General features: G+C 56.5%; 3 protein-coding genes across 8 annotated transcripts; 2 read left to right on the top strand and 1 right to left on the bottom strand.

Annotated features, from left to right (window-relative positions):
• The first annotated feature begins 4 nt into the window (after nucleotides 1–4).
• LOC146752121 (AP-5 complex subunit beta-1-like) lies at nucleotides 5–3,649 on the top strand. 5 transcript variants are annotated; one of them, XM_085532743.1, is made up of 3 exons: nucleotides 5–176; nucleotides 413–821; nucleotides 1,295–3,649. In XM_085532743.1, the coding sequence occupies exons 1-3, from the start codon at nucleotides 66–68 to the stop codon at nucleotides 3,529–3,531; spliced, it is 2,757 nt and encodes a 918-aa protein (XP_085388869.1). In that variant the 5' UTR covers nucleotides 5–65; the 3' UTR covers nucleotides 3,532–3,649. The 5 variants fall into 5 exon arrangements, with proteins under 5 accessions (XP_085388869.1, XP_085388868.1, XP_085388870.1 ...); XM_085532742.1 differs by having other exon boundaries at nucleotides 6–176; nucleotides 1,262–3,649; XM_085532744.1 differs by lacking the exon at nucleotides 413–821 and having other exon boundaries at nucleotides 43–176; nucleotides 1,262–3,649.
• A 2,350-nt stretch (nucleotides 3,650–5,999) lies between these two features.
• Nucleotides 6,000–9,251, bottom strand: LOC146752120 (uncharacterized). 2 transcript variants are annotated; one of them, XM_085532863.1, is made up of 3 exons: nucleotides 9,203–9,251; nucleotides 7,332–9,049; nucleotides 6,000–6,959 (listed from the first exon to the last, which is right to left on the bottom strand). In XM_085532863.1, the coding sequence occupies exons 2-3, from the start codon at nucleotides 8,515–8,517 to the stop codon at nucleotides 6,862–6,864; spliced, it is 1,284 nt and encodes a 427-aa protein (XP_085388989.1). In that variant the 5' UTR covers nucleotides 8,518–9,049; nucleotides 9,203–9,251; the 3' UTR covers nucleotides 6,000–6,861. The 2 variants fall into 2 exon arrangements, with proteins under 2 accessions (XP_085388989.1, XP_085388988.1); XM_085532862.1 differs by having other exon boundaries at nucleotides 7,332–9,219.
• A 4,525-nt stretch (nucleotides 9,252–13,776) lies between these two features.
• LOC146752119 (E3 ubiquitin-protein ligase Itchy-like) lies at nucleotides 13,777–20,961 on the top strand. The gene is made up of 6 exons (XM_085533012.1): nucleotides 13,777–14,085; nucleotides 16,918–17,014; nucleotides 17,545–17,617; nucleotides 18,289–19,925; nucleotides 20,108–20,313; nucleotides 20,614–20,961. Exons 2-4 carry the CDS (start codon nucleotides 16,948–16,950, stop codon nucleotides 18,548–18,550), a joined length of 402 nt encoding a protein of 133 aa, XP_085389138.1. The 5' UTR covers nucleotides 13,777–14,085; nucleotides 16,918–16,947; the 3' UTR covers nucleotides 18,551–19,925; nucleotides 20,108–20,313; nucleotides 20,614–20,961.
• Nucleotides 20,962–20,988: the final 27 nt, after the last annotated feature.

The raw sequence follows: 20,988 nt of genomic DNA, 5'->3' as shown, positions 1-20,988 counted from the left end.
GGGCACCGAGGGGGCGGGGCTATGAAGGGGGCGGGCTAATCACTTCCGGTGCGGCCCGCAGCGCCATGTTGGGGCCTTGGGGGCGGCTGTTGGCGGCCCTCAGCCCACAAACCTCTTCCGCTCCCCCGGCGCTCCGCTCCCTGCACCGTTCCCCCCCCTCCGCCCCACGCCACCAGGTGAGGCCTCTCCGGTTTCCCCCCATTATCCCCAATGGGTCCGTGCCGTAACCCGCTCCCCCGGAGGGAACGCGTGCTCTGCGGAAATGGGTCCCCATGGGAAACGCGATCCGCTTCACTGGCGTTCCGCCCTCGCTTTGGTTCCTACGGCCCTAAGGGGAAGGGTGGGTGTCCTCAGAGGGGTGGGGACGTGTCAGCTGTGTCTCCACGGAGGGCTGTGTGTCCCCCCCCTACAGGTGGAGCTGCTGCTGCTGCTGCTCGAGTACCCCCGTGAAGCATGCGGGGGTCCCGGGGGGGTCCCGGCGGTATACGAGGCTCTACTGGAGCTGCTGACTCTGCCCCACAACCCTCCGGGTCACCCCCGGGCTCTGCTCCTTCTGGCCACCGTCACCGTCCTATTGGCCACCGGCACGGGGGGGTCCGTGGGTGTCGTTGCCCCCTTTGTGACCCTCCTGCTGCAGGAAGCCGAGGGGGTGAAGCAGGGGGGGGCCCCGGCGGCAGCAGCTGAGTGTCTGCGGGAGCTGCTGAGGGGCCGGGGGCCGGGGGACCCCTCCAGGATGTTGCCTTGTGGGGCTCGGAGGTCCCTGCTGGGTCGCTTGGCTGTAGCCTCTGCCATTCAGCCCCTGGTGCTGCTGCTGGTGGAAGGTGAGAAGCTTTGGAGGGGGGGGGGGGGAAGAACCTTATGGGGGGGGGGGGGGGGCTCTGCATTGTTACTGGGGAGGGTCTGGGGACGTAATTTGGGTGATGGGACCCCAGGGATCCTCACGTTGGTAATGGAAAGGATCCATGGGAATCCCATGATGGGGTGGGGGGGGCGTGATGGGGATGCAGGGCATCCCGTGGTGGGATTGGGGATTAATCTTATTGGGGGGGGGGGGGGGGGCTCTGCATTGGTAATGGGGAGTGTCTGGGGGCTGAATTTGGGGTGATGGGATCCCAGGGATCATCACCTTGGTACTGGAAGGGATCAAGGGATCCATTGGAATCCCATTATAGGGCTGGGGAGGAGGGGCTTGGGTGGGGGAACCCAGGGGATCTTAGTATGGATGGAGGATCTCACCCCCATCTCTTTTCTTTCTCATCAGATCCTGTTGAATCCTGCCGTGCTGCTGGACCAGATCCTGGAGCATCTCCTATGTCTGCAGGTGGCTCCTTCCACAACCTGCTGCCAGATCCCGGCCCAGCCTCACACTGTGATCCACTGGGTCCCAACAGCCCTGGGCAGCCTCGTGTCACTGTGGGGCTGAGCTCCTCTGGATCCCAGTGCACCCCTTCCCCTTCTAATGCACCTCCCTGCCATGCAGCCCTTACAGACCCCGGGGGTCCCAGTGTTGTCACATCACTGGATGCTGGGGATCCGCTCCGCATCGCACTGCTGGATCCCAAGGGTCCCCCTGGCAAAGCACTGCTGGATCCCAAGGGTCCCCCTGGTAAAGCACTGCTGGATCCCAAGGGTCTCCTTGGCAAAGCACTGTGGGATCCAGACCCCAAGGACCCCCCTCATGGCACCACTTCCAGGGCTCCCAATGATGGAGCACCTCAGGATCCCAGGGGGGACCCCCATAGCAGCCCCTCGGTGGATCCCATCCCCCCCCTTCCACACCACCTCCTTGCCCACTCCTTCCTCCTGACCCCCGCAGCCCAGGCCCAGCTGCTGTGGGTGCTGGGGGGCTCCGAGAAGCCCCCCCCGAGCTCTTCCCCTATTCTAACCCAAGTGCTGCCCACTGCGGAGCCGGCGTTGCTCCACGCCGCCCTCTGGGGGTCCCGGGGGGGTCTTTGCCCCATCCCTGCCTCCTTCCAACACCGCTTGGCTTCCTTAGCCCAGCACCCAGCTCTGCCCCCCTCCCTGCGCCTCTTCTTCCTCCTCTGCCTCGGGACCCCCCCCTCGCCCCCCTTACCCCCCGATTTGGCCGCCAGCCTCTTCCCCACGTTCTCCGAACCCCCCGAGCTTCTCCTGCCCCACTTAGAGCTGGCGGCCGCTGCTTGTTCCGGGGGAGGGGATGAAGGGCAGCGGGGCAGCTGTTGGCTCCGGGCTTTGGTGGTGGGCTTGGCAGCTCGGGGGGCTCCTCCTGGTGTTTTCTGCCGGGCTCTGGTGGCCTTATCTAAACACTTGGGGGGCAGCGGGACCCCCCCCGTCGAGTTGGTCGCAGCCGCCACCTCTTTGCTGCTGCGCTGCCCCCATTTCGCCCCCCAGATCTTAGAGGCCGCGGGGGGGGCGGGGAGTTGGGGGGGGGCTCTGGGCGCCGCTTTGAGGCAGGGGGTGCTGGGGGCGCCCCCCCCCCGAAACGAGGGGGGGCTGCGGGGGTACCTGAGAGTATTGGCTCGGGCGCCCGGCCCCCCCCGGCCCAAAGCGTGCAGCCGCTACCTGCGGCGTTTGGCCGCCCGGAGCCGGGGGGGGGACGGAGAGTGGAGGGGGGGGCAGGGGGTGCTGAGCGCTGCCGCCCCCCTGCTGCCCCACGGAGCTCCTCCGTTAAGCCCGCACAGCGTCGGGGGGGGGGACATCGACGTCGGCGACCGGGCTGCGCTTCACGCCGCTTTAACGACCGCTTTGGGTCCCCCCAAGTTGGGCACCGTCTTGGCCGCCCCCCCGCTCCGCCTTCCCCCCCATCGGATAACCACGGAAGGGGGGGGGTCGGCTCTCAGCCTCCGCTCTGTCCCCCCTCCTTTCCGCCTCCATCGCCTCCCCGACCCCCCCCCGCCGCTCCCCCCGCCTTTCGGTGCCCCCCGGGATCCCCGCGGTTACGGGAGGGCTTTGGCACGATGGGGAGCCCCGGGGGGGGGGTTACGGCTTTGCCTCCGTTTGGAGCCCGACGACGCGACCCCCCCTCATCGCCTCCACGTCCTGGCGCTGCTGCTGCAGGTGGGGGGGGGGGCTCAGGGCCGCTCGGTGCGGTTGGGGTCGGGGGGAGCAGAATTAAGGCTCACCCTGCGCCCCTCCCGCTCCCTCCCCCCCCTCCTCCCGGTCAATGCCGTATTCAGCTCCTCGGGGGGGAAGGGGGGGGTCTCCGTCTCCTCTTTGCCCCCCCTTCCTTTACCCGTAGCGGCTCAATTGCGACCGTTGGCCGTCCCCCCCCCTTGGGACGCCTCCAGGCGACGCCGCATGTTCGACGCCATGTGGGAAACGCTGGGGGGGGGACCCGAAAGCCGCTTGGTGTGGGAAGGGGTTCGACCCCCCGCCGCCATCACCCCCTTCGTGTTGGATGAAGGGGACGGAGATGGGGGGTGGGTGGCGGCCGCCTCGTTGCCCCCCCGCGGTCTGGCCCTAATTTGGGGCAGGGACGGGAGAGTGGACGTGCGGTGTCAGCGCTGGGGGGCTCTGGTGCCTTTGGGTCGCCTATTGAGGGGGGAGGCTTGAGGGCAGCACACGGGCTGGTTCCGGAACGTATCTATGGGTCTGGGTCGGTTCTGGGTTGGGGGGGAAAAAGGAGGGGTGTTTCTCAGGAGGTTTTCTCTGTAAATGGGAACGATGCAGATTGGAGTGTTGAGTTTTGTGTTCCGTAAGGATTCGGATGCGCGGTTCCGGTCCGGTTCTGCCGACCCGACTTCGTTTCGTTGTGGTCAAGAGAGCGGAGAGCTCTCTGCTGCCACCGCGTGGCCAAAGAGCGGAACTGCACCCCGGTGTCACCCCAAACTGACGCCCCATCGCCACCCCAGCGATGTCGCCCCCTAAGGGATACCCCAACATAACCCCAACATGACCCCAACTTGACCCCCCAGCGCCGCCCCCCAGCAACAAAAGCATCCCTCCCTCCCTGATAGCAACCCCAGTGATAACCCAACATCACTCCTAACATCGCTCCCCAACATTACTCCAGCGTTATCCCAACAGCATCACACCAGTGTCACCCCAATGTCACCCCAACAGCATCACCCCAGCGTCACCCCAACACAGCCCCAATGTCACCACGTCACCCCAACATGGCCCCAATACCACCCCAATGTCACCCCAACAGCATCACTCCCGACATCACCCCAGTGTCCTCCCAATGACCGACCCCCAGCTCACCACAGCCTCCCTTTTGGGGTTATAGGGAGCAATAAGACCCTCACTACCCCATAGCAGATCAATCCATGCCCCACTTGCTGTTATCTGATGGCTGTTTGCTGGCTGGCTCTTGCTCCATTCAACCACCACTGTCTGGGCCCATCCTCCAGTCAGTTCCTCACCCAGCTCAGAGTGCACCAATGCATGCCAATGACCCCAAATGACCCGAAATCCCCCCAAATGACCATCAAATGATCCTGTAAGTGCCCCCAAATGGGCTGCAGCTTCCTCAGGAGAAACCCATGGCGGATGGTGTGGAAGTTTTGCTGATGTCAGTGCAGACCAACAGACACCAACAGCCTCAGCTGTCACCTCCCCCAGCACTCATGGATGGATCCCATCCGGCCCCATGGACTCGTGGTGCTGCAGGTGGAACAGCAGGACTCTGTTTCCTCTTGAATCGTGGGGGTTTGCTCTGCTCCCCATCCCAGACAGCCAAGTCAGAGAGCAGAGAACCCATCAAGAGCCTTTTTGTCCCCCTTTTTCCCTTCACATCCCTTACCCACTGCAGCCTTGGCTTCCCTGAAGCTGCTCTCCCCATACACTGCTGGAAGGGGCCTTAAAGCCACAACTACCAGCCCTGGGGCTCAGGGTTTGGTGACAGGGATGCACCACTGGGCATTGGGGTGCATCTAAAAGGGCTTCAATCTTTGGTCCTTGGGTTCAGGCCTTTGAAAGGGGTTCACCCTTTTATTCCTTGGGGTTATCATAGTATCATAGTATCATAGTCTCGTGCGGGTTGGAAGGGACCTTAGAGATCATCGATTCCAACCCCCCGGGATTCGAGCCTCCTATGCAGCAGAGCGGCACTTCTACCACTTGCGCCACAGGGGGGATTATACACTTTGCTGACCCATTTGGCATCAGGGTTCTGCTTTTAGTTGCCATTTCCAACCCGTTTTCCATCTCTATCCCCTTCCAGGGCTCCATAGCAGAGACACTTTGCTGCAGCCTTCATCTATAAACTTCATCTATAAACTTCATGTATGAACTTCATATGAAAGCAGAAGAGAAGCATGCAGACCAAGCAGCATCTGAGTGCAGAATGGATGCTGCCCATCCCATCTCTCTTCCTATCTACGTCTGCTCTCACTCTGTGCTTTTCAAGGGGGGAATCTCCCCCCATCTCCAAAGCAAAGGGTCCCAACCTATAATAGATATGGATTTTATTGAGGGATTTCTTAACAACTAACAACAACCAATTGGGGGTAACATCGGCTAATGGGTTAATATGGGCTAATTACAATTAGAGGCCGTTCTTATAGGCCATGGCTGCTCTGATGAGCCATAGAATGAAAGAAGACCAAGAGTAGAGACAGAAGACAGGGAAGGAGGGACAGAGAGGCAGCAAAGCGAGGCGGTTCAGCGCTGGTAGATCCATCCACGTCCTGCTGTCGGGTGCGGATCTTCAGTCTGATGGGCCATCAGAGGTTTGTTGTTTGACAGCGACTCCCGATGACAGTCCAGACTGATTTCCACCAAGTCCAACGTGGTGGCACTCAGCCGCCTGCCAGCACTGCCCCACTGCTGTGCCTGGGGGCAGGAGCACAGGAGAGGCCCCTTCCGTGGGGACAGAGCCCTGTCCCCTATCCCAGCACGCAGCCCCGAGCTGGGAGGGGTTACTGAGCTGGGTGGTCAGATGGGCAGCAGCCCATCACAGCCCACACGCAGGGTCCTGCTCGCAAAGTACGCCACGGAAGCGTACATTGGCTGGGGCAGCACCCGCAGCAGGAGCCGATGGAGCAGCTCCTTGCAGCGACTCGGCACGGACTCAGATGTGAACGATCCAAATCGTTTATTACAAGTTCTCACATCCCTTATATACCTTCACAAGTTGTTATTTTCTAACTTTCCCATCCGCCCTTACAACTTTCCCAAACATCTTACATGTCAACAAAGCATTCTACAAAACACTTTTCAACTGTCCATGCAGGCACATAACCAATCAGAGCTGTGAGACTCTTCTTCTCCTTGCAGAGGTGTCCTTGGTTCCCATGCTGTTTATCTTGCTCCACAGCTGCTGCTCTGAACAGCTTTTCTTGTATTCCCACAATTCCCCCTTTTTTGTTTATTGACAAGCTACTACCATACTATAAAATAATAACACTAATTATATTAATAACATAATCATTATAACTCAATCAAGGCCTCGATTGACAATACTCTAAAAGTGAAAAAAGAGACAAGTCAAATACAACATAACAACATTACTGTTAAACCCACTAAAAAGAACAAACATGTTTGTACTGCAACCTAAGTTTCTGCAACCTGAAAATAAATCCATGAGGGTCCCATTGTGTTAATCCGTAACTGATCAGGAAAAGGCTTCAATTTTTATATACTCTGATATATTGATTTTTAATGACCACTAAAATTTGTGCAGTAAATGCTTTTAAGATGTTCATAACCATGCTCTACCAACTGAGTTATCTGGGCTAATAATTGATTAATGATCGCACAATTTAATGGAATAGCATGTCAAATAGAACCAATTTTAGAGGACAAATGTACTAGAGTATCACTAAGGGCATTATTACTTATTGACCCTTGAGAAACAGCAAGCCATGTTGGTGGTGGATGTGACAGGTAGTGCCAGCAGGGCGTCCCCTGCTTCAAGGTGCACATTTCCTCTCTCACCCATCACAGATTCTCTCCTGCATTCAGGGTCTGAAGGATTTCTTCCAGTTGTACACCACATCCGCATGGCCAGTGCGTGATATAGAGCCCAAGTGGAACACCTGCTTGGAAAACAGAATAAACCATCAAATTTAGTTCTATTAGCGTGCACTTTTGTCTAAAATGATGCATGGTTATATTTTCAGATCCCAATTAATTGGATGTAAAAGAGGTATCTGTTCTATGATACAGGGTCATCTCTTTGCCTGGGATTCCTTTCCAGGTTTTGTCTTTGCAAATTAAGAAAAGCTAATTAATAGGCTAATAACATCATAACCAAACAGTACTAAAACATTAAAAGAGCTATTCCTGTAGATTCTAGCATTGATTAGATCAAATCCTGTTTAATACACATCTGATCTATTACTAAAATAGAAGAAGCACACAACATCCTAGCTAATGACTTAAACTCCAGATCTTGAGACTGCATTCACCTGTATGTGCTGTGGAAAATACGTAAGAAGAATGAGTATCTATTGTTACATGTGCATATTTTAGACGGCCAAATTCAGGAACGTGAGTGACATCTGTCTGACACAGTTGAAGAGGTGCTGTGCCACATGGATTTGTCCGAGTCTGAGGCAAAGAGCTATCAGTCAAATTATGTAGCTGATATTCAGTCATAAACACGGTGTATTGCATAGGAGAGAGGATCGTTCTTAACACAGTTTTCCAATCGTGAGGGGTCATAGCGTAACTGTCACTGTTTGCAACCAAAAGATTGTATGTAAAGGCTGACTGAACTCCGAATGTTCTCACTGACTCCCTTAGCTCCTTCACTGCCTCATAAGGCAGAGATTCCAAACGGGGGACCTGATTAGGAAAGGTCTGCAACGTGTCAGCATCACTTCTTAATACTGTTTCTTTTTTGCATTGCTCTAAGACATCACAGTACGCTGTAGGGAAATTTGTCATTCCTGCTTCCTTCAAAGTATCATCAGGAGGAAATGCGTCCGATTCTCTTTCTGGATCTTCTGGACCGGGGTCACAACGATCCCCTGGTTTCGATCCGTCCGTGTCTTTATCCACGTTACACGCCGGCTGCACAGACGCAGCAGCGCATGACGTGCGGGGGGAGGAGGGCAGAAGCGGCGCGACGAGCGTCGTAGGCGGAGCGAAGGGCGAGGGCGCCGTAGAGGGCGGCAACGCGGCGAACGTCGGGGGAGGAGCGAACGGCGGGAGCGCGAGGGGGGGCGGCCGCGGCCCCTCGTCTCCCCGAATCGCGGGGGGGTCGGAGCCGCCGGTCGGATCCGGGCACGGGCCGCTTCCCGCAGCGAGAGGCAGCGACGGGGTTGGGACGGAGGGCGGCAGGGAATGGTCGGAATAAATTCTTTCCCGTCGTGATTGCTTAATCCCTTCCATTATCCGGCTCCAAACGGGCAACAGCTTAGCAGCCGTTCTGTTTTTAGCGAGAGAAGCCTCGTAGAGTTTTGAGCCGATTTTGTCCCAAAGTTCTCCATCGAGAGAGAACTCAGTTTTTGGAAATTCAGGGACGTTTTTGCTTATCCATTTAAGAAGAGTAGCTAATGCTGAAGTAGACACAGTCTCATCCTGATACAGTAACACTGAACGCAATACTTCGAGATGTACTCGTTGCTCCCTCGTTAGTGAGCTCCCCATAGTTCCCGACTGCTCACCTTCTGTCCTGCAGAACGGTGCGGGTGCGCGCAAACAGTCTCTCCGAAGTTCAGTCGGGCGACGCTGCCGGACCGGGCTCGCTCAGCCGCGGGTTGATTTGCCCCACGTTGTGGGCGCCATTTGCAGCGACTCGGCACGGACTCAGATGTGAACGATCCAAATCGTTTATTACAAGTTCTCACATCCCTTATATACCTTCACAAGTTGTTATTTTCTAACTTTCCCATCCGCCCTTACAACTTTCCCAAACATCTTACATGTCAACAAAGCATTCTACAAAACACTTTTCAACTGTCCATGCAGGCACATAACCAATCAGAGCTGTGAGACTCTTCTTCTCCTTGCAGAGGTGTCCTTGGTTCCCATGCTGTTTATCTTGCTCCACAGCTGCTGCTCTGAACAGCTTTTCTTGTATTCCCACAGCTCCTGGTCATAGTGCTGGGCGTAAAATAGGGCAGAGCCCAGCACAGCAATGAGCAGCAGCTGGAGGCAGACGAAGATGAGGCAGATGGTCCTGTGGGGTGAAAGAGGGTCGGGAATGAGGCGTCCCTGCCCCATGACAGCACAGCCCCATATGGTGCCAAAGGGGCTGCAGAGGGGTCCAGGCCATCAGCACATTGATGGGAACCCGGCTGCTGTTGGCAAAGAGCAATGAGGGGATACTCACTGCATCCAGAAGGAGAAGCCACGTCTCCTCGCCCGCTCCTTCTTCTCCATTGCCCCCCTGACTCCCCCTGTCCCTCTGTAGCTGCCTACCAGCCCCCCATTGCCCCACTGACAGCCACCCATCGGCCATTGGAGGTCCCCATTGCCCCCCATTACCCCTCATCCCCCCCATAGCCACTTATTACCCCCCTAATACACCCCCTTGCTCCCCACTGCCCCCCTGACGCCCCCCAAGAGCCCCTTATTTCCCCCCATTGTCCCCCCATTCCCTCCCATTGCCCCCCATTGCTCCCCTTACAGCCCCTTATTGCCCCCTAACAGCACATTATTGCTCCCCATTGCCCCGTATTACCCTCCCATTGCCCCCCTTACAGCCCCTTATTGCTCCCCATTCCCTCCCATTGTTCCACATTGCCCCCCTTACAGCCCCCCATTGCCTTCCATTGCCCCTCATTGCCCCCCAACAGCCCCCTATTGCGCCTTAACAGCCCCTTATCAGCCCCTTAAATGTCCCCCATTCCCTTCCATTGGCCCCGAACAGAACCCCATTCCCCCCCATAGCCCCCCATTGTATCTCATTGCCCCCCATTACCCCCCATTGTCCCCCATTGCCCCCCATTGCCCCTCATTCCCCCCCATAACCCCTTCATGCCCCCCATTGCCCCCCATTCCCTCCCATTGCACCATATTGCCCCCCATTGTATCTCATTGCCCCTCATTACCCCCCATTATATCGCATTCCCCACCACTGCCCCTCATTGCCCCCAACAACCCCTTATTGCCCCCCATTGCCCCCCGTTAACTCCACATTGCCCCCCCTTAACTCCACATTCCCTCCCATTGCCCCTCACTGCCCCCCTTACAGCCCCTTATTGCCCCTTCTTGCCCCCCATTACCCCCTAACAACCTGTTTTTGTCCCCTTACAGCCCCTTATTGCCCCCCATTACCCCCCATTATCCCCCGCTGCCCCCCATTGCCCCCCATTGTATCTCATTGCCCCCCATTGCCCCCCATTGCTACCCATTACTCCCCCATTGCCTCCCATTGCCCCCCAACAGCCACTTATTGCCCCCCATTGCCCCCCATTGCCCTCCTTACAGCCCCTTATTGCCCCCCATTACCCCTTATTGCCCCCCTGCCTGCCCCCTATTGCTCCCCATTCCTTCCCATTACCCCCCATTAACCCCCTGACTCCCACTGTGTCCCTGCGTTGCCCCTCATTGCCCCAATTACCCCCCATTGCCCCTTATTGCCCCCTCATTACCCCCCATTACCCCCATACAAGCCCCCCATTCCCTCCCATTGCCCACCAATGTATCTCATTGCCCCCCATTGCCCCTCATTACCTTTCTGCCAGCCCCCCATTGCCCCTATTTCCCCCCCCATTGGCCATTACAGCCCCCATTGACCCCCATTCATCCATGTTGGACTTTGCAGCCCCCCTGGTGCTCTCTATTGCCCCCATTACCCCCCATTACCCCCCATTGCCCCCCATTCCCTCCCATTGCCCCCCTTACAGCCAATTACTGCCCCTCATTGCCCCCCATTGCAACCCATTGCCCCCATTGTCTCCAAATGCCCCATAATGCCCCCCATTGCCCCCATAGCTCCCCAATGCCCCCCATTGCACGCATTAAACCCCATCGCCCCCCATTGCACCTCATTGCCCCCCATTGACCCCATCTCCCCCCATTGGCCATTAGAGGCCCCCATAGCCCCCCAAAGTCCCCCATTGGTCCTCAATGCCCTTGTTGGGGCAGGAGGTGGCACTTGTGGGGCAGGAGGTGGCACTTGTGGGGCTGGAGGTCTCACTTATGGGCAAGAGGTGGCACTTGTAGGGCGGGAGGTGGAAGTTGTGGGGCGGGAAGTGGCACTTGTGGGGTGGGAGGTGGCACTTGGGGGCAGGAAATGGGACTTGTGGGGCAGGAAATCACAGAATCACACAGAATCACAGAATGACCCGGGTTGGAAGGGACCTCAAGGATCATGTAGTTCCAACCCCCTGCCTGGCAGGGCCACCAAACATACGCCTTTACTAGATCAGGTTGCCCAGAGCCCTGTCCAACCTGGTCTTGAACACCTCCAAGGACGGGGCATCCACAACCTCCCTGGGCAAGAAATGGCACTTGTGGGGCAGGAGGTGGAAGTTGTGGGGTGGGAGGTGGCACTTGTGGGGCAGGAGTTGGAAGTTGTGGGCAGGAGGTGGCTTTTGTGGGGCAAGAAATGGCACTTTGGGGGCGGGAGATAAAAGTTGTGGGGAAGGAATTGGCAACTTGAGGCGGGAGGTGGCACTTGTGAAGCAGGAGGTCGAAGTTGTGGGGCAGAAGGTGGCACATGTGGGGTAGGAGGTGGAAGTTGTTGGGAAGGAGGTTGAAGTTGTGGGGAAGGAGGTGGCACTTGTCGGGCAGGAGGTGGCACTTGTGGGGCTGGAGGTGGAAGTTGTGGTGCAGGACGTGGCACTTGTCTGGCAGGAGGTGGAACTTTAGGAGCAGGAGATGTCAATTTTGGGGAGGAGGTGGCACTTTTCGTGCGGGAGATGGCACTTGTGGGGCAGGAGGTGGCACTTGTGGGGCAGGAGGTGGCACTTGTGGGGCAGGAGGTGGAACTTGTTGGGCATCAGGTGGCACTAGTGGGGCAAGAGGTGGCACTTGTGGGGTGGGAGATGGCACTTGTGGGGCAGGAGGTGGCACTTGTGGGGCAGGAGGTGGCACTAGTGGGGCAGAAGGTGGCACTTGTGGGGCAGGAGGTGGCACTTGTGGGGCAGGAGGTGGAACTTGTTGGGCATCAGGTGGTACTGGTGGAGCAGGAGCTGACACTAGTGGGGCAGGAGCTGGCACTTGTGGAGCGGGAGGTGGCACTTGTAGGGTAGAATTTGGAAGTTTTGGGGCAGGAGGTGGCACTCGTGGGGCAGGAGTTGGAACTTGTGGGGCAGGAGGTGGCACTTGTGGGGCAGGAGGTGGCACTTAAGGGGCAGAAAATGGCACTTGTGGGGCGGGAGGTGGCACCTGTGGGACAGGAGGTGGCAATTGTGGGGCGGGAAGTGGAACTTGTGGGGCAGGAGGTGGCACTTGTGTGGCGGGAGGAGGCACTTTTGGGGCAGGAAATAGCACTTGTGGGGTAGGAGGTGGCGCTTGTGGGGCAGGAGGTGGAAGTTGTGGGGCAGGATGTGGAACTAATGGGGCTGGAGGTGGAACTTGTGGGGCAGAAAATAGCACTTGTGGGGCAGGAGGTGGCACTTGTGGGGTGGGAGGTGGCACTTGTGGGGCGGGAGGTGGCACTTGTGGGCAGGAGGAGGCACTTGTAGGGCGAGAGGTGGAACTTGTTGGGCATCAGGTGGCAGTTGTAGGGCAGGAGGTGGCACTTGTGGGCGGGAGGAGGCACTTGTGGTAAAGGAGGTTGAAGTTGTGGGGCAGGAGGTAGCACTTTTTGGGTGGGAGGTGGAAGTTGTGGCACTTGTGGGGCGGGAGGTGGCACTTGTTGGACAGGAAATGGCAATTGTGGGGCAGGAGGTGGCACTTGTGGGGCTGGAGGTCTCACTTGTGGGCAGGAGGAGGCACTTGTGGGGCAGGAGGTGCCACTTGTGGTAAAGGAGGTTGAAGTTGTGGGGCAGGAGGCAGCACTTTCTGGGTGGGAGGTGGAAGTTGTGGCACTTGTGGGGCAGGAGGTGGCACTTGTGGGGCAGGAAATGGGAATTGTGGGGCAGGAGGTGGCACTTGTGGGTTTGAGCTGACACTAGTCAGGCAGGAGGTGGCACTTGTGGGGCAGGAGATTGCAATTGTGGGGCAGGAGTTGGCACTTGTAAGGTGGGACGTGGATGTTGTGAGGCAGGAGATGGCACATGTGGGGCAGGAGGTAGAACTTGTGGGGCAGGGGGTGTCACTTGTGGGGCTGGAGATGTAACTTGTGTGTCAGGATGTGGATGTTGTGGGGCGGCAGGTGGCACTTGTGGGGCGGGAGGCGGCACATGTCAGCTGCGGCTGAGACCACCAGACGCCGCCGTGGAATGTCTGAGCTTAACGGAGCCCGCCGGGAGCGGTTGGACCGTGCCGGCGCACTCGAGCCGCCACCGTTGATACGGCCGGATGCCGCCGCGGAAAGTCGGAGCCGAGCGGAGCCTGCAGGGAGAGGTTGGACCGTGCCGGCGCACTCGAGCCGCCGCGGCTGAGACCCCCGGACTTCGCCGCAGAATGTCCGAGCCAAGTGGAGCCTGTCAGGAGAGGTTGGAGCATGCCAGTGCACTCGAGCCGCCGCGACTGAGACCCCTGGACGCCGCCGCGGAACGTCCGAACCGAATGGAGCCCGCAGGGAGAGGTTGGAAGGTGCCAGCGTTCTCGAGCCGCCGCCTCTGAGACCCCCGGACTCCGTGGCAGAACGTCCGAACCGAGCGGAGCCTGCCGGGAGAGGTTGGACCGTGCTGGAGCACTCAAGCCATCACGGCTTATACCCCCAGACGCCGCCGCGGAACGTCCGACCTGAACGGAGACTGCCGGAAAAGGCTGGACCGTGCCCGCGCACTCGATCTGCCGCGGCTGAGACCTCCAGACGCCGCTGCGGAACGTCCGAGCCGAGCGTAGCTTGGAGAAAGAGGTTGGACCGTGCTGGAGTCATCGAGCCGTCACGGCTTAGAGCCCCGACGCGGCCGCGGAACGTCTGAGCTGATTGGAGCTTGCCATGGAGCGGTTGGACCGTGCCGGGGCACTCGAGCTGCCGCGGCTGAAATCACCGGACGCCGCCGCGGAACGTTGGAGCCGATCAGAGCCCTCCAGGAGCGGTTGGACCATCCCGGCGCAGTGAAGCCTCCGCGGCTGAGACCCCCGGACGCCTCCGCGGAATGTCCGAGCAAAGCGGAGACCGCTGGGAGCAGTTGGAACATCCTGGCACTTGTGGGTCAGGAGGTGGAAGTTGTGGGGTAGGAGCTGGGACATGTGGGGCGGGAGGTGGCACTTGTGGTGCCAAAGGTGGCACTTGTGGGGCAGGAGATGGAAGTTGTGGAGTAGGAGCTGGCACATGTGGGGCGGGAGGTGGCACTTGTGGGGCAGGAGGTGGATGATGTGGGGGAAGAGGTGGCACTTGTGAAACGGGATGTGGCACTTGTGGGGCAGGAGGTGGCACTTGTGAGGTGGGAGGTGGTTGTTGTGGGTCAGGATGTGGCACTTGTTGGGCGGGAAGTGGCACTTGTGGGGTGGGAGGTGGCACTTGTGGGGTGGGAGGTGGCACTTGTGGGACAGGAGGTGGCAGTTGTGGTGGAGGAGTTGGCACTTGTGGGGCGGGAGGTGGAAATTCTGGGGCAGGAGTTGGCACATGTGGGGAAGGAGGTGGCACTTTTGGGGCACCAGATGGCACTTGTGGGGCAGGAGATGGCATTGTGGGGCAGGATGTGGTACATGTGGTGCTGGAGGTGGCACTTGTGGAATGGGAGGTGGATGCTGTGGGGCAGGATGTGGCACTTGTGGGGCAGGAGGTGACTCTTGTGGGGCGGGAGGTGGCACTTATGGGGCGGGAGGTGGCACTTATGGGGCGGGAGGTGGCACTTGTGGGGCAGGAAGTGGCACCAGTGGGGCAGGAGGATGGTGATGTGGGGGGGAGGGGGCACTCGAGGGGTAGGAGGGGGAAGTTGTGGCGCAGGAGGTGGAAGTTATGGGGCAGGAGGTGACACTTGTGCTGGAGGTGGCACTTCTGGGATGGGACATGGTTGTTGTGGGTCAGGATGTGGCACTTGTTGGGTGGAAGGTGGCACTTTTGGGGTGGGAGATGGCACTTGTGGGGCACGAGGTGGCACTTGTGGGTCGGAGGTTGACACAAGTGGGACAGGAGGTGGAAGTTGTGGGGCGGGAGGTGGAATTTGTGGGCAGGAGGTGGCACTTGTGGGGGAGGAGTTGGTAGTTGTGGTGCGGGAGATGGATGTTTTGGGGCAGGAGGTGGAAGTTGTGGGGCAGGATGTGGCTCTTGTGGGGCAGGAGGTGGCACTTGTTTGGCAGGAGGTGACACTTGTGAGGCAGTATGTGGCACTTGTGAAGCGGGAGGTGGCACTTGTTGGGCGGGAGGTGGCACTTGTGGGATAGGATGTGGCAGTGTGGGGCAGGAGGTGGCACTTGTGGGGCAGGAGTTGGCTCTTGTGGGGCAGGAGGTGGCACTTGTGGGGTTGGAGTTAGCACTAGTGTGGCGGGAGGTGGCACTTGTGGGGCAGGAAGTGGCACTTGTGGGGCGGGAGGTGGAAGTTGTGGGGAAGGATGTGGCACTTCTTGGTCGGGAAGTGGCACTTGTGGGGCAGGAGGTGGAAGTTGTGGGGCAGGAGGTGGAACTTGTGGGGCAGGAGGATGAAGTTGTGGGGCAGGAGGTGGCACTTGTGGGGCAGGAGTTGGTAGTTGTCGGGAGGGAGTTGGAAGTTGTGGGGCAGGAGGTGGCACATGTGGGGCACTATGTGGCATTTGTGGGGCAGGAGGTGGCACTTGTGGGACAGATGGTAGCAGTTTTGGGGCACGAGGTGGAAGTTGTGTGGCACGAGGTGGCGCTTGTGGGGCAGGAAGTGGAACTTGTGGGGCATGTGGTGGCACTTGTGGGGCAGGAGGTGTCACTTGTGGGGCAGCAGGTGGAATTTGTGGGGCACGAGGTGGCACTTGTGAGTCGGGAGTTGGCACTAGTGGGGATGAAGATGGCACTTGTTGGGCAGGAGTTGGTAGTTGTGGTGCGGGAGATGGATGTTTTGGGGCATGAGGTGGAAGTTGTGGGGCAGGAGGTGGCAGTTGTGGGTCAGGAGTTCGTACTTGTCGGGAGGGAGTTGGAAGTTGTGCGGCAGGAGGATGAAGTGGGGTAGGAGGTGGAACTTGTCGGGCAGGTGGTGGCACTTGTGGGGCACGTGGTGGCACTTGCGGGGCAGGAGGTGGAAGTTGTGGGGCAGGAGGTGGAAGTTGTGGGGTATTAAGAGGCAAATGTGGGGCGGGATTTGGCACTAGTGAGGCAGGAGGTGAAAGTTGCGGGGCGGGAGGTGGCACTTGTGGGGCAGGAGGTGGCACTTGTTGGGCGGGAGATGGTTGTAGTGGGGCAGGAGGTGGCAGTTGTGGGGAGGAGGTGGCACTTGTGGGGCAGGAAGTTGCTCTTGTGGGGCAGGAAGTGGCACTTGTGGGGCAGGAGATGGCTGTTGTGGGGCAGGAGGTGGCACATGTGGGCAGGAGTGGGCACTTGTGGGGCAGTATGTGGCACTTGTGAGGCAGAAGGTTGCACTTGTGGGGCGGGAGGTGGCACTTGTGGGGCAGGAGGTTGCACTTGTGGGGCGGGAGGTGGCACTTGTTGGGTGGGAGGTGGCACTTGTGGGGCAGGAGGTGGATGATGTCGAGGGGAGGGGGCACTTGTGGGGCAGGAGTTGGAAGTTGTGGGGCAGTGTCACAGTTTAAACTAAACTAAAAATCCACCTGCGTCCGTGACAGGGGCCGTGACCTGTCGTGTTGTTCTCTGGGAGATGTAGTCTTCTTCTGTAAGCTGCACATTCAGTAAAATTATCCATGCTTTATATGATGTTATGATGTGGAATACTGAGAGCAAAATTACAACATTATTAAACCATGACAAACAGCTTAGTGAGCAACAGTCAGAATTACTCAACAGCTACGTAGCGTGTAAATGTAACTGATAACTGCTAATCCAGCTGTCCTAGGGGTGATGGGGAAGTGAACGTCTCAATATTAAACTTGACATCAGTGTTAATTATTATCTTTCAGTTTGTGAAAGAAATAGAGAACGAGAAGAGAATGAGACTCCTACAGTTCGTTACTGGAACGTGCAGATTACCAGTGGCAGGATTTGCTGACCTCACGGGTAACGAGCCCTCTTTAAACCATTTTATGCTCATGTTTATTCCTTTTTTTTTTGTTAATAAGGACCAAGGTGTGTGTTTAAGGGTATTTTGTAATGAATTGATATGGAATCCTTTTTCCGAGTCTTGCATATTGGTAGAGCTGTGACAGAAAAAGGGATGGAGGGAATGTGAACACGCCTTGCATCAGCGACTTGATCCATGGTTTGGACGTGGTCCTGGCAGGGCAGCCTGCTCTGGGTATCCCTGCTTGATCAGAGTGGCAGGACTAGGTAAACTCCAGAGATTCCTTCCAGTACCAAACCAACGATGTCATTCAGTGGTTGAATTTCTTTGAAAACCGCTTCATATTTATGCATTTCACTACGTGGATTTCTTCAGAGGGATGTAGTGAGAGACAGATGTCTCTGTGCTCTGCAAGTAGTTATAGTCTTGTTTTCTCTTCAAGCCTTTCACGCTCTGTTGTCATCTATTACCTACTGGTCTACACGGGCAGTTAGACATAAGAATTCCTTGTTTGATTTTTGTACAGGGAGCAACAGACCCCAGAAATTTTGCATTGAGAAAGTTGGAAAGGAAAACTGGTTACCTGGAAGTCCCACCTGGTAAGTACGAAGGATCAAACTCTGCTGTGGTTCTGTTCTTACGGATGGCAATCTACTTTGAGATTTTAGGAAGTGGGTGTGATATGGAAGTGTCTGAGACTGTGTGAAAGCAAAGCACTGGGTTATGGCAGTAAGCTCTGCTGAGTAATAGCTGAACTTCTGAAAAGCAGTTTTGTTGTGGAGCTGATTCCATTGTAAATGCCATGGATTTGCACACCACTAAAACATGAAGTAATAAACAGTACTTTTTTCTAAAGACTTTGGGATTGATCTTTCATTATCACCACACCCGATCTTGGCAATGCAAATAAATAGCGACATTCACGCACCCTCTTGGCTGGTTAAAATGTAGCTTCTGCTCAGTTTCTCAGTTATGCTGGTGCTTTGTGAAGATGCTCAGATTTTAACTCTCAGATACAGAAGAGATAAGGTGAGACTTGTTACTAAATACGCTGCCAGTTCTGGAAAGTTATCGCTGCTCGTGTGCTTGTTGTGCATTAATTCTCACTTTCATAGATAAATGCACGTCAAGATACAGCTGTTTTAGACAAATCCAGTTGTACAAATGCAGTTATCCCTCTGAACAGGACAGTTTATATGCCTGTGTTCCTAATGCATTTTTTGGTGGTTTAAACTGTTGTTCAATACTGAAGGTTTCTCTTTGTTTTCAGTTTCAGTCGCTTGGACCTCCCACCCTATAAGAATTATGAGCAGCTGAAGGAAAAGCTGTTATTTGCAAGTTTGTTTTTTTTTTTTAAAGAAAGCTCTTGCCTCATTGTTCTAAGGCCACTTTGGTACAAGGATTTGTTATCTCGGCTGACAACTGCACTGAAGCCTATAATAAGAATCTCCTTCTTTCGCTCTAACAAGCAAATTCCCTGTTTTCTGAGAATCCTCTCTAGGAAGGCAGTACTGAATGTGTATCAGACTTGAAAAGAAAGCCTATCTACTCTGCCATTTTCGCTTTTCATTTTTCTAATTTGCACTTTGCCGTGTTGAACCTCATTAGGTTCACCCGAGCCCAGTTTTCCAGCCTGTCAAGGTCCCTCTGAATGGCATCCGTTCCCTCCACCGTATCGACTGCACCACTCAGCTTGGTGTCATCAGCAAACTTGCTGAGGGTGCACTCCATTCCCTCATCGATGTCATTAATAAAGATGTTAAAGAGCACCGGTCCCAAGACAGACCCTTGAGGGACGCCGCTCGTTACCGGCCTCCACCTGGACATAGAGACTCACCGGCCTGTAGTTACCCGGGTCCTCCCTGCTCCCCTTCTTGTAAATGGGAGTGACGTGACCCTTCCTCCAGTCATCCGGGACCTCACCTGACAGCCACGACTTCTCAAATATGATGGAGAGCGGCTCAGCAACCACCTCAGCCAGCTCCTTCAGGACCCTGGGATGCACGCCATCTGGCCCCATAGACTTATATTCATTCAGTCTAAGGAGGCACTCTCGGACTTGCTCTACCCTTACAGTGGGGAGGGATGTTCTGATTGATGTCCTTTGGTAGCAGTTCTAGGGAAGCAGCTGTGGAACAGCAACCGTATCATCAACTCTGTCCGTGGCATTTTTCAGCCCACAGGAAGGTGGAGCCCCTGAAGTACAGCCAGGTGGCCGCAGCTGCCAACGGTTGAAATGTAAAGCCTCGCCAGGTAAGAAGCTGTTGTGAGCTTAGATGTGGGTAGCTGCCTCTATCTAGGGCTGCATGAAGGGGTGTGTGTGCTGGAGGAGAGAAGGAAGGACGCTGCAGATGTGTGCTGGCTGCAGAAATGGCACTCCGCTGTAGCAGCAGGAAGGCAAATGGCAGAAAGTACGCTTGAGGAGCAGAAGTTTGTGGTTGGCTGTGCTCAGATCTTCCTGCCAAGAGATGCTCTTCACGTCTTTCTTGTTTCCTTTCTGCCAGAAGCTGAAGCAAACAGGCTTGCAGTGAAGCGTGGCCTTGCAGGAAGGCAGGGCACTGGTGTGGAGTGTGGCCCAGCTGTGAAGAGAGCTACAGACACACAGCAGGCATCTGGGTTCTGGGTCCTGTCTTTCTAGTTAGGCTTGCTGTCTGTCCTTTCCTGGGACTGTTGTCATTGCATGTTGCTTGAGGTCTTGCAGTTGGAGGGGTTGACAGTGACCTTTCCTGTCCAGGACTGAAAATGCAAACCCACAGTTCACCCAAGAGCCTAAGATCCATTGCAGTCAACACTGGAGATGAGATGTCCTTGTATCGTGGCCCAGCTGGGGGGTTGGTCTCGATGATCTCTGGATGTCCCTTCCAACCCATCTGATTCTGTGATTCTGTGCCAGTTTGCAGCCTGAAGGTACTGCTGGACTCGTTAAATCTTGCAGCGTCCCCTTTCTTGGTTCTAACATGGAGAGGTGCTGAGCCAAATGGCAAGATCTACGTGAAAGCTGCTCTCCAGGCTGGAGGGCTTCCTGGAACAGCAGGTCCCAGGACAGGGGGACGACCTTCCCCCACAGTTGACAACCACTCCTTCTGCAGGACCGTGGCTGCAAGAAAGCACAAGGGAGTGGAGGAAGAGGAGCAAAAAGCAGAGCTGTGGCCTGCCAAGAAACACTCGAAGGTGGAGCGCAGTGTGGCAATGGCCTAGAGCCCACATCAGAGCAGAGGCAGTGTGCCAGCTCCAGCAGCACATCCTGGGCCTGCCCCAGTGACGACTGTGCGGTCCTGGGCCTCAAAGCCAAGAGGTAAGAAGATGCTGTCGTAGCAGCCATGGTGAGGCACTTCCTTTATCAAGCGCATGGAGTATGCTTAGGGTTTGCTTTGCTTTTCCTTCTCTGGACAGAGAAGAGAAAAGAGTTGAAGGCTACCCAGTCCATGTCCTTAACCAGGACCATGCCAGAATGCCTGGCCCCCTCTTTTCCAATTAACTCCACGTCCCACTAGAAACCCCCTTCCCTGAGAGGCTTCCTGGCCTGTTTTCATGGTACCCATGTTTCCGCAGTTTTGCTGTTGACAAAATGAATTTCTCTTTCCTTGCTCTACAGCCAGATGATGATGACAACAGAAAGAGAGGAGAGAGGAAATGAAGAAGGCTTCTCTGAGAGCTGCCGCTGCCCATGCAGAGCTGAGTCCCTGGCGAGCACAGACGTGCTCTTTTTGTTCTCAGGGTCCCTGTCTGTCAGACACGAAGGGGCTTGTAGAATGCTGAGGGAAGCGGTGTCCTCTTGATTCTTGCTTTGTTTCTTTTCAGTCCTCTACAATGAAGACGGAGAAGCTGCAATGGACAGACTGAGTGGAGGAGCGTCAGAAGGCAGCGGCTTCGTGGCAGCAGCCCAGCTTGGCGCTCCAAGTCTGGTTGCAGCTCATCAATAAACAAGTGGAGTTTGTATTCACCCAGAAAGCAGAAGCCCTGAGCACCG

Source organism: Coturnix japonica, unplaced genomic scaffold (assembly GCF_054131305.1).
Source record: "Coturnix japonica strain WE unplaced genomic scaffold, WE-NBRP24 Scf050, whole genome shotgun sequence".
In the NCBI taxonomy this organism is placed as follows: domain Eukaryota; kingdom Metazoa; phylum Chordata; class Aves; order Galliformes; family Phasianidae; genus Coturnix; species Coturnix japonica.
Note: the sequence above shows the minus strand (reverse complement) of the source record. Positions and strands in the feature narration are given on the sequence as shown.